This window comes from Odontesthes bonariensis, chromosome 15, assembly GCF_027942865.1.
Source record: "Odontesthes bonariensis isolate fOdoBon6 chromosome 15, fOdoBon6.hap1, whole genome shotgun sequence".
Lineage (NCBI taxonomy): Eukaryota > Metazoa > Chordata > Actinopteri > Atheriniformes > Atherinopsidae > Odontesthes > Odontesthes bonariensis.
The window spans coordinates 3,871,110-3,888,152 of NC_134520.1; the positions used below are offsets into that span (position 1 = coordinate 3,871,110).

General features: G+C 41.2%; 1 protein-coding gene across 2 annotated transcripts in view; it reads left to right on the forward strand.

The window, feature by feature from the left end:
- Positions 1 to 17,043, forward strand: part of fryl (furry homolog, like) — a 64,116-nt gene that overhangs the window by 627 nt on the left and 46,446 nt on the right. Inside the window, exon 2 of one of the 2 annotated variants that reach the window (XM_075484727.1) lies at positions 2,917 to 2,982. The exons of the other annotated variant lie outside the window; for it this stretch is intronic. Within the exon in view, the coding sequence (XP_075340842.1) occupies positions 2,917 to 2,982 (66 nt within the window). The remainder of the gene's footprint in view (positions 1 to 2,916; positions 2,983 to 17,043) is intronic. 2 annotated transcript variants of the gene reach the window in all.

Below are 17,043 nucleotides of genomic sequence, written 5' to 3' on the forward strand. Positions count from 1 at the left end.
AAAATAACTAACCTGCTTCTTAGATGCTTCATGACAGATTTGTTAAAGTGTGTATCAAGCTTTCCATCCCCACCTACAATTGTTACACACAGATACTGACATACATTGTTACTATGGCTAGTACTATTTACACATTGGGATTGTATTACTCATACTCTTCTGATTGTCATTGTGTTTTACTCTTACGCTTTACCACAGCTCAACAATCTCTTTGTCACAGGTGCGTGTGGTGCATTGTGTTTATTTACGCAAGCACAGTCATTAAAGTTGAGGGAGACTGACTGGCTGTGCAGTCATGCAAAGCCAGTCAGTCTCGGTTAATTAAATTACATCTTCTCCGAGTATGTGGATAAAAGAAACGGCATCTTTTCTACATTACTGACCTAGATTTGGTGTGTATACATAAAATACTTCAAATTCTAGTTTATAGCTTACTCTAGCTTACCATTGTGTGAAAATGACCAAAACATCATACCGGCTGAAGGGAAGTATAGAGTTGAGACTAGATTGTAGCCTTTTTTTCTTTAAAAAAAAAAAAATAAAAAATGTTTGAATGGGCATGAACTGGCTCTCGTGTTTGATAGCAGTGCTTGCAGTGATTAACCTACATGTCCTTACCTCTAAAAATACACAAAATCCTTCCCATTTTATTGAAAGATTACCATTCACAGCTCCCATTAACCAAGTTGATAGTAATTTTCAGCTAACATGCTCAACTTCAATCACTTCTTGCAACTTGCTCAATACTAAACTGCAGACAGTGTGCCAACACATTGTATATTTAGATAAGCACTTCTCAAAGGTAAAGGCACCGCTGAATGTTCTATTCACTGGTGTAAAAGAGCCAGAAAACTGATAATGAATGACCTCTATTCTCTTCATGTGTCCTTATACCCTTATAAGGGTCATCAGGCACATGTGAAGCATCAGAGAATGTCCGTCTCTCTTATATGACGCATCGTCGGGGTTGTTGGCCTTTTTGGACTTTCCGTTGAATCGGGTTTCTGGTATGTCAGTGAGAGAGGTCACCCCGATTGGTTGGTAAGCGTAGTGAATGAGTGCACAAGGGGGAAGGCAGCCGTGGCTATAGAAAGCAAACTGCTAACTTATTGTCATCTTCAAATCTTCAAAGCAAGCAACACATGTAACAACAAGATGACCATGTGGGGTGAAGAAACTTAAAAAGAAGAAGGAAAAAAAAAAAAAGCTTGTGATCATGATTTGATAGAGACCACCTCTGTACTTCAGAGAAACCAGAAGCGCACAGTGTTTGTTGTTTTTGTAGATGCTTCTTCACTGATTAGGTCTCCGTACACAGGCCTAGATTGTCTTTGTGTTGTGTTCAAGTGCTACTTGTTTGCTCAGACAATGTGAGGAGACACGGCAGGGGAGGGGGCCTGTTATTGCCCTACTGGTTCTTCACGTCAGTTCGGCGTGTGATAATGTAGTGTTGACAATATTACCCATTGATGATGTCATAACTTTTTAAAGTCTTATTTTTTTTTATGTTTTTGTCCTCCAAACCTAGATTTGATTTGGCTGCCATGTTTCAAGCTCTGGTTTTTCTTTTAAAAATTTCTTCTACATGTAAGGCTGTGTCTCATATGTCATCTTGTCATGCACATGATTACATTTTTATGATTGATTGATGATTAGATCATACAAAAACATTGTTATTTTGCTGGCATGACATTGGAAGGTGATATTGTGGTGAATCACTGTTTAACTGGCGATCGCTGATCAGCCTTAAATTGCAGATTTTTATGATCAAAACATTTTTGGACACATTCAAAGGAAAGGAGCAACTTGGTGTATGTGTTGGTGATTCTTACGGCAGATTTATACCTCTTTTAACTGCGCTTGCGTTAATGGCTCGAGACGTTTATGCTTCATTTTGCTTTGTCGGCGGTTGCGTGTGCTGCGTGGCGATTCACCGCCAGGACAGTAGGTGGAGCAGCGGGTTTTTCAATGACAAGCCTACTACGATGAAAGGAAATTTACCGCCAGGACCTTTTCGGCATAGACATAATATATATATTTTATTATGTCTATGCTCTTCGGCAAGTCTCTCTTCAAGTGGATTCATGCTGCTTCTTCTTCTTCTTCTTCTTCTTCTTCGCTTTCTACCTTGGCGTTTGAAAACAGCGGTCTTTTATTAGGGGATGAAACCGGAAGATGAACACGCCGCCGGATGTGATGTAGATAGTGGCTTGCGCTCGCGTCTTGCGTGAAGTTTAGAAAATTGAGGTGACGCACGCAAGGGGGGACTTGCAACCGCGCAAGGGCTTGCGTTGCGTCTTGCGTTGCGCCTTGCGTCACCGACCATAAATCAGGCTTTAGTTATTCCATTTTCAGCTTTAAACGCATCATAAATTTAGATGAACATCGGATCACGTTGTATTTTCAGGTAAACACTATTAGATATTTAGTTGACCCGCCTACTTCTCTGTCTCCTTCAGAAGTTTTGGCTTTTGTTGTAAAGCACAATGTTAATCCCTTCAACTAGGTGTACCATTGTGAGTGGACAGAGCAGTTAAAGGTTTGGTAGAAAGAGGTGTGTGTGTGTGTGGATATGTCAGTTTGCATCAGCAGTGGCGTGATGATTTCCACCAGTGCTACCTGTCGGAGCACGTTGGCCTCCATGTTTGCTCATGGCTAAAGTGTGATTCAGCTCTCCCGTTTTACTCACCTTACTTGTTCGCTTTGAGGAATAACCCATGATAACAGCAGGCTTCATGTTTCTTTGGCATTTATGTGAGCTTTGCAGTTGATATGAATTTTACTTTGAGTCTTCTAAGTGTTGTGTGTCTTGTGCTTGTAGGCTACAAATCGTATAAAAAGAATCTTCTCATGACTTGACTGAGCAAATTATTTTCAAATATTTCTTGTTTTCTTCTTCTTCTTCTTCCCAATTAGGAAAGATCCGTCATGTTAGAAAAGTCTTCTTTTTACAACATGCAGGTGGTGGCAGGGGTAACGACGGTGAGTTACGCAATGAAAGATGTGGTGTGACTCCTGCAGTCATTTGGGATTGAGAGAAGACGACTCCCTTGTTGCAGAGTAAACTTTTAAGGGGGGTGCTTTTCTTTCTGGAATTTGTCTCTCTTTATGTGGAGGGACATTTCCCAGCTGCTTTAGTTGCAGCTGATTTTTTTTTTTTGGAGAGGGTTTGATTGGGACTGTATTTGGCTTATGGGTGCAGCAGGTTACTTGTTTGTGATTCGGGAGTGTTAGGTGCTTATGACTGATTCTGTCATGTGATTTGTGTCTGAATAGTCCATGGGGTGTGTATTCAGACAGACTGGATAAACTAATTCGTCAAGTATTTTAAGTAATTATTTGTCATCTGTACTAACAAGAAACCCTGTAATGGTGCAGCGTTTAGCTGGAATATGGTGTCACAGCTGGGAAGAGGAATGCTATGAATCATTATAGGTGCTGCTTCTCCTACCAGCTCTCACAGTAAATGCTAAACCCTGATGACCACCAACTGCTGCTTTGAGGGGACCTTTTTGTTCCTGTATTAAGAGGTGTTTTAATTCAGATTTGCCGCTGGGACGATGTACTTTTCACCTAAGAATGACTCTTTGCTGAAATAAGCCATAGCAAATCAAATGAAAAGCTTTTCTTATTGTCAGGAGAAATGTTTCCTCGCTTGATTCAAATATGTCTGATTTGTGCAAGCAGTTATATATTTATTCTGAATAGCGATACTTTTCATTCATCCAGTCATACAGCCACAGAGCGTTATAATGTAGGAGTTGGCTAGCCTAAATGTGCAGAGTTTGTGTGACTGTCTTGATAGAATTGTTGCACTGAAGTATGAAATGGCTAATTTCTGACTAAAAGGAGTGTGTGGAAGTGAAGAGCTGTCCCGGTTGTAGAGTTGTGCTGCATACTCATACTGCTGTGATGGATCTAAATGACGTGTCCTCTGAAGCTCAGGCATCACTGGGGAGGTCAGGGATTGAATTACAGCTCCTATTGATTATTGTTCCCACCACTGCCCTTCAGAGAGGCCAGGACAGGAAATGCATCCTCCACCCATTGGGCTCCTGGGAGGAGAATCTCCTCTACTCTGTCTGCAGTCAGGAAGGCTGGCTGTCAGTCACTGCTCCCACTTTTATGAATTGAGCTACTGTAACCTGCCTTGGTTATGCATTTAGTTGAGATTATTTGATCAGTGAGCTCCCCTTTCCAGGAAGTCGGCTATAATGTTGTTTATTTGAAGTCCTCAGCTTGCGTCAGCTGTCTTGGCTCTAATGTTCTATCTCTAATGTTCTAGTGCTCAGCTTTAATGTTCCCAGGGAAGTGATGTCATTTCTGCATTCCTTAAACAATAAAGCTGGTTTACAGAAAACAATGCCTGACGGTCTCTGCATGTTGTATGTTGGCTAGTTTGCTGATAATCATAATATGAACTCTAGATTTGTTTTGAAACATTATTTGAACACATGAGGTTTACACTAAACACGTCTGCCTTCCTCCTGCTGAGCCAAAGTAATTCCATATCTAATAGTTCATTTTGGGCACACTGCAGCCTTTAGCTTGTGCCAGTTTTAGTGGGCTTGCTGACTTCTTAAGCTGTCTTAACATATGCACCATCTCCCTGAAGCAGTTTAGATAAAGAAGCTGTATGTGAGGATGCAGATGTCTGGTCTTGCCCGTGTGTGAATACAGCAGATCTTTTTCTAGGGATGATTAAAGCCTGATTCTTACTCGGCGCAACCTCGCTTTGACCCATTCTTACTAGCTGGTCGCAAATGCCGCAAACGGTCACGTGACCCAAAATTCCGCCACGCCCCCCGTCGCAAGCTAAAAAATCCTCGCGCGTCGCAAGGTCGCGCACACAACTTTTTTTCTGACTTCGCGGGAGCTCAACCGGAAACAGCTGACCAAGAGAAAGGAAACATAAACACTGCAGAGACCGCGGTGACCGAGAGGGTGCGCCTCTACAAACATCTGTACGACATGTCTATGAAGTTACACTGGGACAACACGGCAGTGTCGAATTCCTGGGGGGAAATCGGCAGGCATCTGGGGCAGTCGGTGGTGGAGGTGAAGAAAACATGGAAATGCATCCGTGCATTCTGTTTTTGCCGCAGCCGCTTAGCTCTGAGATACATATACAGTTCTACACCCAGAGTAAATTCATTCCGCATCAGATGTGCCAGCCTCTGCTGACGTGACACCACAGGTGGCATTGTGTATGCTTTCTTCGTATGCTTTTCAGCTTGTTTCCTCAACAGTGACGCCCGCTGGTCTGGAGAGAACTGCAAATGTGACGCATACTCGGCGCAAACTGCGCTTATGAGCTGAAGGAACTGTGAAGGGGCTGGCGCTTTCGATGACGTCATTAATGGTTCTCGAGCCAGAACAGTTGCGCGGTTGCGCCGAGTAAGAATCAGGCTTAAGCCAATTACAGTTGCTGCTTTGCAGTGTTTTGGGCTTGCCTCAATATTGCTATCTAATCTTTCTTCAGTATTACAGATCGGCTCAGATTCCTCTTGCTACTCTGTAGTGTTTTCAGTTGAGAGAAAGCATCTCACACAGACTATTTGCCGTTATCATGACCCAGTTCTCTGGACTTTGTTTGTTGTAAATGGCTTTTATTGCTAAATTTGAAAATATCTCACGTGATCTTTTTAGACGGGTTGGAAAAATAGACACATTTGATTGGAAAAACTTAAGGCATTCGGAAATGTATTTAGACAAAAATCTAAATATCAATGAGACAAATGTGCAAAAGTATTCCAAAGTAAAACGATTTCTGGTGACTTTTTTGAAGAAGTGAATTTTGTAAAGCAATGTTCCTCTAATATATTTGCAAGTGGTGCTAAAGCTAACTCCGTAACTTCTGGATATGTAAGAAAAATAAAGCTTTTTCTTTGTTGGCTTATAATATACCTAAAACATCCTTGTTAATTGTGCAACTGCATCCTTCTCCATTTCCTCTTCCAGATCGGTCTCGAGGCTTAATTACTGCTACATGTGCCTTTATATCTACAGATTAAACCATTATACATGGTAAAAGTGCAGCATTAGAATAATTGTGGGATATGCCAAAGGACCACAGTTGCACATCTTTAATTCTGTCCTTTGACGAGATATTTTGACATTCTCTTTGTCACATATGGAAAGCCTTGTCATTCAACTCTGATGGTATAAGCACATTTCTAAAGCCCACAAGCTTCAAACCACTGTTGCCCCAAATAAACCGTGCTTACGTGTCACAAGGCAGTTTTTCACAGTGAAAGTTTGCATCAGACTAGCCCCAGCGAGGGCATGACAAAGCATCTGTTTGTGTTGTTTGTTTGCAATGAGCTATGCCTCATTTTGCATAACTTGTGTAGTGCAGGACATGTGACCGAGGGAGAGACTGAGGGCGAGAGAGAGAGAGAAATAAAGACGAAACTCGAGGAAGACAAAGATCATTTGTCTTCAGCAGCTTTCCCACTGCTATTTCCCCTTAGAATGTTTTGTCAACAAACTTAATCCTGCCTTTGTCTACAAATCACTTGATTTCATGTGGATCTTTTTTTAAGTCTTAGAGGGTGGAAATGACTCGCACCAAAGCCAGATTAAAATATCAGATAATCAGGTGTGCCTGTGTGCGCGCATGTCTCACTTTCTTTTACATTCACTAAAACAGAAGGATGCGTTTTTCCATTCTAATGCAGTGTGTAGTGAGTGTGTGTGTGTGTGTGTGTGTGCATCATGCAATGTGTTACTACGCCTAGTAGCTTTTGGACAGAGCAGTGATGTAATGCTTGTGACTCCTTTGGTTAGTTTAGAGAGCAGATGAGCTGTGATCACTATCGTGCCATTAGTTTTAGATCAAAAACGGATCGAAAGTGTGGGTAAGACTTTTTCATGTCATATGGTTTGTTCGGGTGGATTATCCAATCATGCATCATATTAACTGTTATTCTTTCTGACTGCAGCTGTGATGTAGTTCACTTTGTTATGATGACTGACATTACAGTGCAGTTGAGGAGTGTGATACAATTTTTTTGTTTTAACTACTTTGAGACGGGGATCTAGAATTCTAGTTGTGGTTTGTGGAGCCTCATGTTAAGTCTATATTCCCTTTTCTTCCTCCCTTCCATCCTCCCATTCTTTCCTTTCCCTCCCACTGCAGTCAGGAATGACGCATCAGTATTGCTGTGGAGCTTACAGGAAGTGTTGCTTTGATAGGTCGGTGGGGAGGGAGCTCAGTAGCAGCTCTCTCATGCGTATGCGTTGCTGAACCACAGCCAGGGAACACTCGCAGCATTTTGATGACATCACCCACCCCCACACTCTGCTCCCGCCTCCCTGTGTTTTCTGTTGAATCGAGCTTTCTGAGAGAAAAGAGCAGGCATCAGTAAAAGAACAAGAGCTCGCTCAGAGGAGGAGGGGCTGCTCATGAGCGAATAGAGAGGGAGAGAGCTTTGGGGGGAGGTGGAGGGTGATAGTGCTAGCAGGCTAGGACTGGCACACACAGACACACAGGAAGGGAAGAGGAGAAGGAATATTGCTGAACATTAAGACTTATTGTGTACTGCTCTGCTGCTCTATGGTCTTCTATCAGGAGCCAAAGCTCTGTTGCACTTTTGCCTTACTGGATTTATTTTATTTTTGTTTTTCAAATGGGGATGAGGGACTCTGTGGACTGGCAAGTGGGCAGCAATCGCTGGGGTGGAATACTTATCTAACTATGCTCTATCGTCTTCTTCCTCCAGTGCAGTTCTACTCTACAGTGAACTTGTGACAAAGGGGGAAAAAAAAATAAACTGGTGACACTTTCAGCTGATGCTTAAACTGTTGTTGAGGATGCTGCCTTTAACTAGCACCTGTGGAGGGTAGTATTCAGCTCCCGTTGGAGGAGAGGAGCTGGTGGTGTGATAGTTGGCAAAGATTTTTATTTCATTTAATTTTTTTTTGTGGTGTATGAGATGTGAATACTTTTGAGAAGAGTGAAATGCTTGAGTTATGTTAAATGGAAGTGACGGGAACCCTATAAACATCGTGCCTTGTGAGCCTTAACTTGGAAGAGCCACCATGCTGAGCCTGCAGGATTCGGTTTTCTTTGAGATCAGCATCAAGTCCTTCCTCAAGTCTTGGAGTAGCAGCTGTGAGTACCCTGCCAAGCTTGCTGGCATGTTTACATACCACACTTGGTGCATCCAGACTTATCTAACACACAGAGACAACAGCTTTGTATAGACCTGCATGCATTCCATGGTTTGAGTTTTCATATCTCCTTTGTGTATAAGAAAAGTGTCATTAATGAAGATGCCAAGATAAGTGATGATGTTTAGTCCAGGGTTAGTCAGGCTTGCGTTGGATGTATGCAGGTGGCATCATCAGTGTACCCTCTTTCCTCTACTTATCATCATTCCTCTGGCTCCTGTTTGTCTCATAGATAATGTTTCCATTGATAAGCATCTATTGACACATAAAACAGGTATACCTGAAGTATTTATGGCCTTAGAGGATGTTTGCTACTTCCAAATCTTACCATCTTTAGAAACTTTTTTTTAACTTAATTTTGACATTCATATAACTGTTAAGTCTTCTTCAGAAGGCCTCGACATACTTATCATGTCTCTTCCCCATCCACAAATTTTTATAACCTCTCTGTTCCTTTCCTCTGGGGCCGCTAATGTTTCCCTATTATTGATCTGTCTTTTGGCTTCCTCCTATTATTAGCCTCCCATGCAGCCTGCAGTACATCAGGAATCAAAAAGCTCTACATCTTAAGTCTCACTGAAATACAGCGATGGTCAAAGGTAGATGTGAAACAGCAGTCTCAGTGGCCAGATGCTGCTGCTGATCACTCAGCAGATATGCCTTTGATTTTTATTTATTTATTTATTTTTCTTCTTTTGTGCAAGTTTAATGATTCATGTATTTTTTGAGTATGCATCCAATTTGCCAATCCTAAGACGGCACATGGCCTACAACACCTATAAATACCTGCTCATGATACGTCTTTAGAATGACATCAGATAGAGCTGTAAACGCTCCGTGCATCATTGGTCACAAATGGCCAGGTATATTCATAATTCACGCCGTCTATATGTTGATCAGGTTTTCCGTGATATACTATGGCAAAAGGCAGGGCTGCCTGAAAGCACTGAAGCCCCCGTCTTTTAAAAGGGAAGAAAAAAAAAAAACAACACTTTCCTCATCACAGGGTTTTCGATGCAGGCAAAGGAAAAATATGCAAACTATAAAGAAAATCTTCAGAACATTTTGTTCTGGGTGAATTGACTCCCTCACGCAATTCAAAGATTTGGAGGTTACCCACATATATTCCTCTTAATTTTTCATTTTTGTCGGTTACGTTGGTGACACCCCCCCATGTTTACCTTCGTCCTCCCTCAGTATGTACAGGGATCAGCTCAAACACCTCAATCCTCAGCTGGATTTGTGGCATAAAAAGTTGAGGACAGAACCATTACAGTGACTAATTAGGATTTCTGGGAAGACACGTTTAGTCGGAACTGTTTTTCATATAAACACATAACAGCTATTGTTTGAACTTGCCAGATGTTGCCACCGCTGCAACATAGTAAACACTCCACAAGATATTGTTAGAAATATCTGTTCTCTGCCCTAAAATGGTTGGCAAATAAAAGCATTATGAATTACTGATTGTTGAATCGTTAAAATGTGTGCTTTGTAGTATTTAGAATGAGGTGTATACACTAAAGTACAAAACGGTTCATTTCAGTTTGTCAAGGACTGTTAAACAGAGTTTTATGCATTTATTTCAAACGTTGTTTAAAGCAATGCTCGCACGTGACATTGGAAGACAATGAAGTATCCACTTGTTGATTAAAAGTCTTCTTTTTAAACTGCTGGCTCTCTTACTCTTACTCCTTCCTTCCTAGTGTTGTGTTGTTACGAATGCATGCAGCCAGGTCACAGTTTTGGTTTTTATTGTCAAACAGATTCATGGTGCAATAAACCTGTAGAAACTTGCCAAAGACTGAGCATGTTCAGACATAATCGCAGAATTGGCATTGCCACACCACATAAACATTGGCAGTAATTCTTTTGTCTCTTAAAAATGGATGCACTCTTGGCCCTGCATTCCAACTGTGTGTGTGTGTGTGTGTGTGTGTGTGTGTGTGTTTGGGCTGTTGTTTCTAGTTGTCCTGCCAGGGGAAGTGAGCAGCCGTTTGGGAGGGCTTTGTTTTAACTGTGAAAAGGTGGAGTCACTGCTGCAATAGTTGTGTAATCTCACAGTTTGCTCCATTTCTTAAGCTTTGCCCAGGAACTCTTGCTAACAGATCTCCTGCATCAAAATGTGATGAGCATTTTCTAATGCATCATCAGTTCTTTCTGTAAGAAGTGAAGCTGCAGCATTTTCCATCTTGTGTGTCGAGATGTTCTGAAATGCTTGCATGCAAGTATTTTCTTGGGCAGCAGGTGTAGAAGTGATGGCGTTTTTTAAATTTAAAAAAAAAAAAAAAAAAAAAAAAAAAAACTCTAAACGAGTGAAAGTTTAGTTGTTTTCTGTAAGTTCAGCCTTAAAACCCTCTTCATCTGTGCTTCTTTTGAATATTTTGGATGCAGCCCTGATGACATTTCACGTTAGATCCAGCTATATTGTGTAACACTGTATTCATGAGGTAACTTTGAATTGGCAAGATAATGTTTCCAATCACTGAGCTATGCTTGGCACTCTTTGTGGTGCTCAGGTCTTTCTACATGCACAAGAATGATCGAACTTTTACATTTCAATTGGAATGAAATCTGCAACATGAATTTGGGTCAAAAGTAAGTCGCTTAAGTCTCTGCCGCAGCCCTCTCTGGTTTAAAAGCTGGAGAAATATGTAAGCAACTTTTCGCCAATGATTTGTGATGATTTGTGCTGTGAGGTTTGGTTTTGAAGGGGAATCTTGGCTCAGCAAATGACTGACATGTCTTTGGGAGAAAGAAAAAGGGGTTGAGGGTTAAAACGCATACTTGGGCCAAAAGAAAATGATGTCCCGCTTTGTTTTTTTGCTGTTTTTTGGGGGCAATTGACTGGAAAAGTACAGTGCTGGGTTACTTACGCATGTAAATAAGTTAACAATCTAGTTGGCCCGCGGTGGGAGAGAAAAGAAAGATGGAGGGGGTAAAGGACACAACAACTGATTGGATATTAGGAGCTGGCTATATGACATCATTGGGCTGTTGGTGAAGCACAGTAAACAAAGAGGGAAATGCTTGAAAGGCTCTCTGTGCTGCTAGACAACACGGGCACGGCTCAACTGAAACGCACTCCTACCCTAACCCGGACATTTCCTCACTTTCATTTAACCAATAGAGAATTGAATGATTATTGGTTTGTTATTATTTAATCTAAAGAGTCGCATTGCATTATTATTATTAATATTTTTTAAAGGAGCTAGAGCTTGATTAGCCTATATTTTAGCTAAGATGCTTAAATAAATGGGAGCTGAAGAGATGCTTTTAGGCAAGGTCTCAATGGTAAGTTGAGGTCTAACAAAGGTTTTGAGTGCATTATGTGTTCTAAATCCAGTATTATTAAAAAATGTATTTGAATTAGAACATGTGTTTTACAGCTAGTGTATCTTTGTGCACATTTACAAACAACACTTATAGTGAACAACAAATGATTTATTTTGAGTTTGTGTTATCTGTCTCTCCAAATGAAGTTCGCAGCTCTTTAATGAAAGCACAAGACCTGTGGTTGGGTTAGATATTGTATACGAGCAGAAGATGAACACTCATTACGTGTGTCTTATTGTACAGTAACAGCTATAGTTGCTACCAGCTCACTTCAACTCTAATTTAAGAGCTACAGTTCAGTTTAATTTTCACACAATTCCACATTAACGAAAACATAGACCTTCATATTGGATTTAATTTCTTTCAATTGATTCCAACCCCCCTCCCAACTGAATGTTGCACACTGGAACCTTAATGCAGCTGTGCATCCTGTAACATTGTTTGAAGGCCTGGGCCAGTATGAGGTTGTGGCAGTTTGAGAACCTTAAAGGAAAACTCCGGGGCATTTGAAGCGCGTTTCCATTGCTAGAGGTTGTCAAATACTGATAGTAGGACACAGACAGTTGCAAATCGGCGCTCCCTGTGTGGAGATTGCGCTGTTCGCGCAGCCTGTCATGCGAGGCTAATACGTGGTGGCTAGGGGCAAGCGCTAACCCTTCCACGTAAAACAACAACTTGCACACTGCAGAAACGTCACACCACTTTATAAACCATCCGACAATAAAGTCACAAGCCTTACCATCAAAATCACATTACTGGCATGGGGACGTTACAAAACAACTTTATAAACAGCATGTAACTCACCGGTTAGTTGTACGCTCGCGCATGTGAAAGCCCAAAAGAGTCGATGGACGATACTCCCATATACAAAACAATTAATCTTCTCTAGAAAAACTGTGTTCAAGTATTTAAAACATTACAACAATACATGCCCAGTAATATTGTTGTAATGTTTTAAATACTTGAACGCAGTTTTTCTAGAGAAGATAATTGCTTTGTATTTGGGATTATCGTCCATTGACTCTTTTGGGCTTTCACATGCGCGAGCATACCGACAAGAGGTAAGTGACATGCTGTTTATAAAGTTGTTTTGTAACGTCCCCATGCCAGTAATGTGAGAACCATGCATATGGTTTTGATGGTAAGGCTTGTGACTTTATTGTCGGATGGTTTATAAAGTGGTGTGACGTTTCTGCAGTGTGCAAGTTGTTGTTTTACGTGGAAGGGTTAGCGCTTGCCCCTAGCCACCACGTATTAGCCTCGCATGACAGGCTGCCCAAACAGCGCGATCTCCACACAGGGAGCGCCGATTTGCACCTCTGTGTCCTACTATCAGTATTTGACAACCTCTAGCAATGGGATTGCGCTTCAAATGCCCCGGAGTTTTCCTTTAAGCAAAAATACAATGTCTCAATGAAAAAGATATGTTATTCCACTGAACACGATCTAATTAAGCAGATGGAATACCTGGAACATCTGTACGCATGTACATTTATTACTGGATTACACGTGAGTTTAAACGATGTGACCTGATTGAATTTAGTCAAAGCACAACTAATTCTAAGAATGATAGTCAAATATTCTCTATTAAAGGGACACTATGTAATATATTAAGTCATTTATTAGCTCAAATCAACATATTCATTCATAAATTAGTCCTCATTGGTGTAAAATGATCTCTGTCAAAAATCTCAATTATCCTCCTGAGTGAAGAGTAACTTGTCTGTATCTACATAGAGCGGGCAAGCTCTATGGAGGCTGCCATGTCCTTCCGGTCTATGAAAAACGACGAAGTGCCAAGAGGGACATAAAGCACTTCGAATTGCGTTTTCCCCAACGCCAGGCCTGCAAGCGGAAATGATGTCATTTTGACTTCAAAATTAGACGGTGGTAAATGATGGTCTTATGCATGCCATGAAGTAGTAATATTATTTTTTAACCTCTTACTACACCCAGCGGGGTTGGGGGTGTGGGGGAATGGTTATTTATATATTTATTTATATATTTATATATATATATATATATATAAATATAAATGCTCAGCCTAAACAGCATGGTCTGCTAGGTCGGGTAGCTAAGGAGCTAACTCCTAGCAAAATAATGTGTATACATCACTTCAACCCGGTCCCGTTAAAGCGATGACCTAGCGTCATTTCCACCATGACATCCAGCCAAATACCCCATCAGAAGCATCTTTAGCAATGGTCAACAGTGGTCAAGATAGGGCTATCCACCGAATGGCTTATTACTGGCGCTAATGGTAAATAGATTTTATCTCGTAAATTATCCCACTAATAATGCATTGATTGTTACCAAACTTCTGCCGTAGTACACATAGGCTCTTAACTCACAAAACGAGGCATTAGAAAGTTTGTAAGTTTACCGGGAGTTTATTTAAAAGAACACTTTCCAGACAGCAACAGTGCTGCTAACGCTAACGCTGCGTTGACGTCACTTCCGGTAACTCCCGGAATATGACTAATTGCATTGTTTGCACACCAAAGGCTATGTCAACTTCTGTTATCTGACATGTTATCTGTCATCTGTATTTATAGTGTTATTGTATGTGTGTTATGTAATCCTTTGTACTGTGTGTCTTGATGTCTTTTTGTTTGTATGGACCTTGAGTCTGAAGCTATAGCTTCTTGAATCTTGACACATGCCGCCTGCCGTAGTTCAAGAAGTTGCAACGCACATTTGAAAACGCGAGGCGCTAGAGAGCAAATTCATTGGACTTTGCAAAATAAAATTGCACCTCTAGATGGGGGAAGAAATTACATAGTGTCCCTTTAATGCACACATACATGTAAGAAGAGCCTAAGTGACACACTAGCACACACTCGCGCCCTTCGTTTAACACACAATCAGCAAAGCTGCTGGAGAGCCAGTAGGCCGTTTCTAAAAAATGCTGTGATCCTTGAACAGGTGTACACAACAGTGGAACTTTTAAACATAAATATAGAAGTGATACCAACTAAGTTTAATTATAGTATGAAAGTAGAGGGAGGGGCTGCTTTTCCTTCAGCCATCCCACGCAGCTGAACCACAGCTCGCAGTGTCCCTCCCTGCACTTTCTGTCATTGAGTCGTAAAGAACAGCTCACACCACAGGACAAGTAGGATAAACATATATATTTTTTTGTGTTTTTGAAACCTCGGCTGACCTTTTTGAATAAAACCAAACAAATCCTAATATTCTCATCATTTTGTTCTGAGTGGGAAAACGCTTCTGTTCTTCAGTGTTATTTGAACAATTCAAAATGCACGAGCGTTTCTGTGACAACCAGGAAGAAACAGAGCAAGGCCTTTCCTGGGAGGGAAAGGGGTAAAGGGTCACTTCACTATTGGCTGTCCACTTGGCAGGAACGAGACCATTGAGAACTAGTCTGGAGGTTGTGTCTCCGATTGTTAAATAAATCTCAGGGGCACAATTAAAGGTTCTGAAACAATGTACCGGTTGCATGTTTAGCAACTTTGCTCTCGCAGCCTGTTTTTAGGCAAGTGATTTGTGATGGTAAAGATCTATTGGCAGATGGCTTTTTCAAATGGAGTGAGATTAAGTGAAGTTTTATGGACTTACTAATATATATATTTTTTTATTAAGAAATTGCATATATTGCAGTTGTTGTCTCAGACCTATGCTGATGAGGTCTGTATTAAATTGATCTTTCACACAAGATTAAAATTGGGTATTAAAGGAGAATTCCGGCATTTTTACAAACATATCCCATCTTTTGGAGACCAAGGAAAGTTTGCCAAAGGGAAAACCGCGAGAAATTTTCATGCCCGCTGCGCAAAGTTCTCCGATTGCGCTGATTTCCATGAAAGCGGGCTCTATCGGGCAATCTTTTAACCTTTCCTGAGGCTCTTAACGTGTATCAAAATACTTTTTACCGAATTGCCCGTGGTGTCAGTAGCAATACAATTCAACCCAGGGGCTAACCATACCATTAGCTATCACAGACATTATTCATTTTGAGATTTCAAAAACAGCGCACCTGCTGTTCCTCTCTCAGCTTCCGTGTTCCACAGGCGTGAGCACAAATTAATCGATCGCCGAAGTCATACACTATAGTATTCCAAAGTACTGTCTTCCTCTGTGGTCAGTGCAATACAATGTCCACATCTGCACCACCATGTCTCCCCAATGCGTGACCTAGCAGCAGCTCCCGTTTCTGGATCATCGTTTTGAGCCATCCTCGCTGCATCTTGTGCCAACAACTCTTCATCAGTGTATTCTGGTTCAAAAAGATAACCCCGACCATCAAACTCGTCAAACTCTTCCATTCCAACATCAGAATCTGACGAACTATCCATCTCGAAATTGCTTCCAATAAAATCCAGAGGGTTCTTATCTCCCGCAGCTGAATAATGGACGAAGGTGCGCTCCTTCCAGCAGTCATGTGACACGTCATGACATCACGGCAAATATGGGTGTTGAAACGAGTCAGCTGTTCGATAGGAAACAATAACAAACATGGCAATGTGTAGTTCGGTTCCCGAGGGTCGTTTTTGGTGGACAAAAAGACAATTTTGGAATACTATAGTGTATGACTTCGGCGATCGATTAATTTGTGCGCACGCCTGTGGAACACGGAAGCTGAGAAAGGTAAGAGCGCTGTTTTTGAAATCTCAAAATGTATAATGTCTGTGCTAGCTAACGGTATGGTTAGCCCCTGGGTTGAATTGTATTGCTACTGACACCACGGCCAATTCGGTAAAAAGTATTTTGATACACGTTAAGAGCCTCAGGAAAGGTTAAAAGATTGCCTGATAGAGCCCGCTTTCATGGAAATCAGCGCAATCGGACAACTTTGCGCAGCGGGCATGAAAATTTCTCGCGGTTTTCCCTTTGGCAAACTTTCCTTGGTCTCCAAAAGATGGGATATGTTTGTAAAAATGCCGGAATTCTCCTTTAAATCTTACCGCCATATGTGGAAGGCCACCCAGGTTTCTGTTTCTGAGCCATATCTGTAGACACCCAAACCAAAACTCTTAAAGATTTGCTTATACTATTTGAATATGAGGGCCAAATGATCTCTGCCCCATGCAAATGTGCAGAACACCAGACTGTGGCTCTCATAAATGGGTTTCAGGAAGCCAATCTAAATACTGCTGTTGGAGCCCTTGGTACATTCAGCTTTACTGTGTTTTCTTTGCCTCACTGATGATTAGTTTAACTGTAGTTTTTAGTTTTAGCTATGAAATGAAACATGTTTTAATGGTTCTCTTGTTACTAATTATTTTAACGATAAAGACTTGTGATTGGGCTGAGTGCTCTATGGTGACAGTGCGATGAATTGGTTTTGTAACAAGTTATATAGTAACAGAGGGTTCGTGACACATTTCACATGTTACCAAGCACAGTGGCTAATTTGCATTTAATGTGGCATGAAGAAGGATAACACACTCATCACTGTAGCTGACCGTGGTAAACATCACTGTCTTCCTTTTGCATATGAGCTCATCACTGGTATGTTTATATAAAACTTAAAAGATCCAAAATCCACTGAACTAATTCATACTTTTGGGG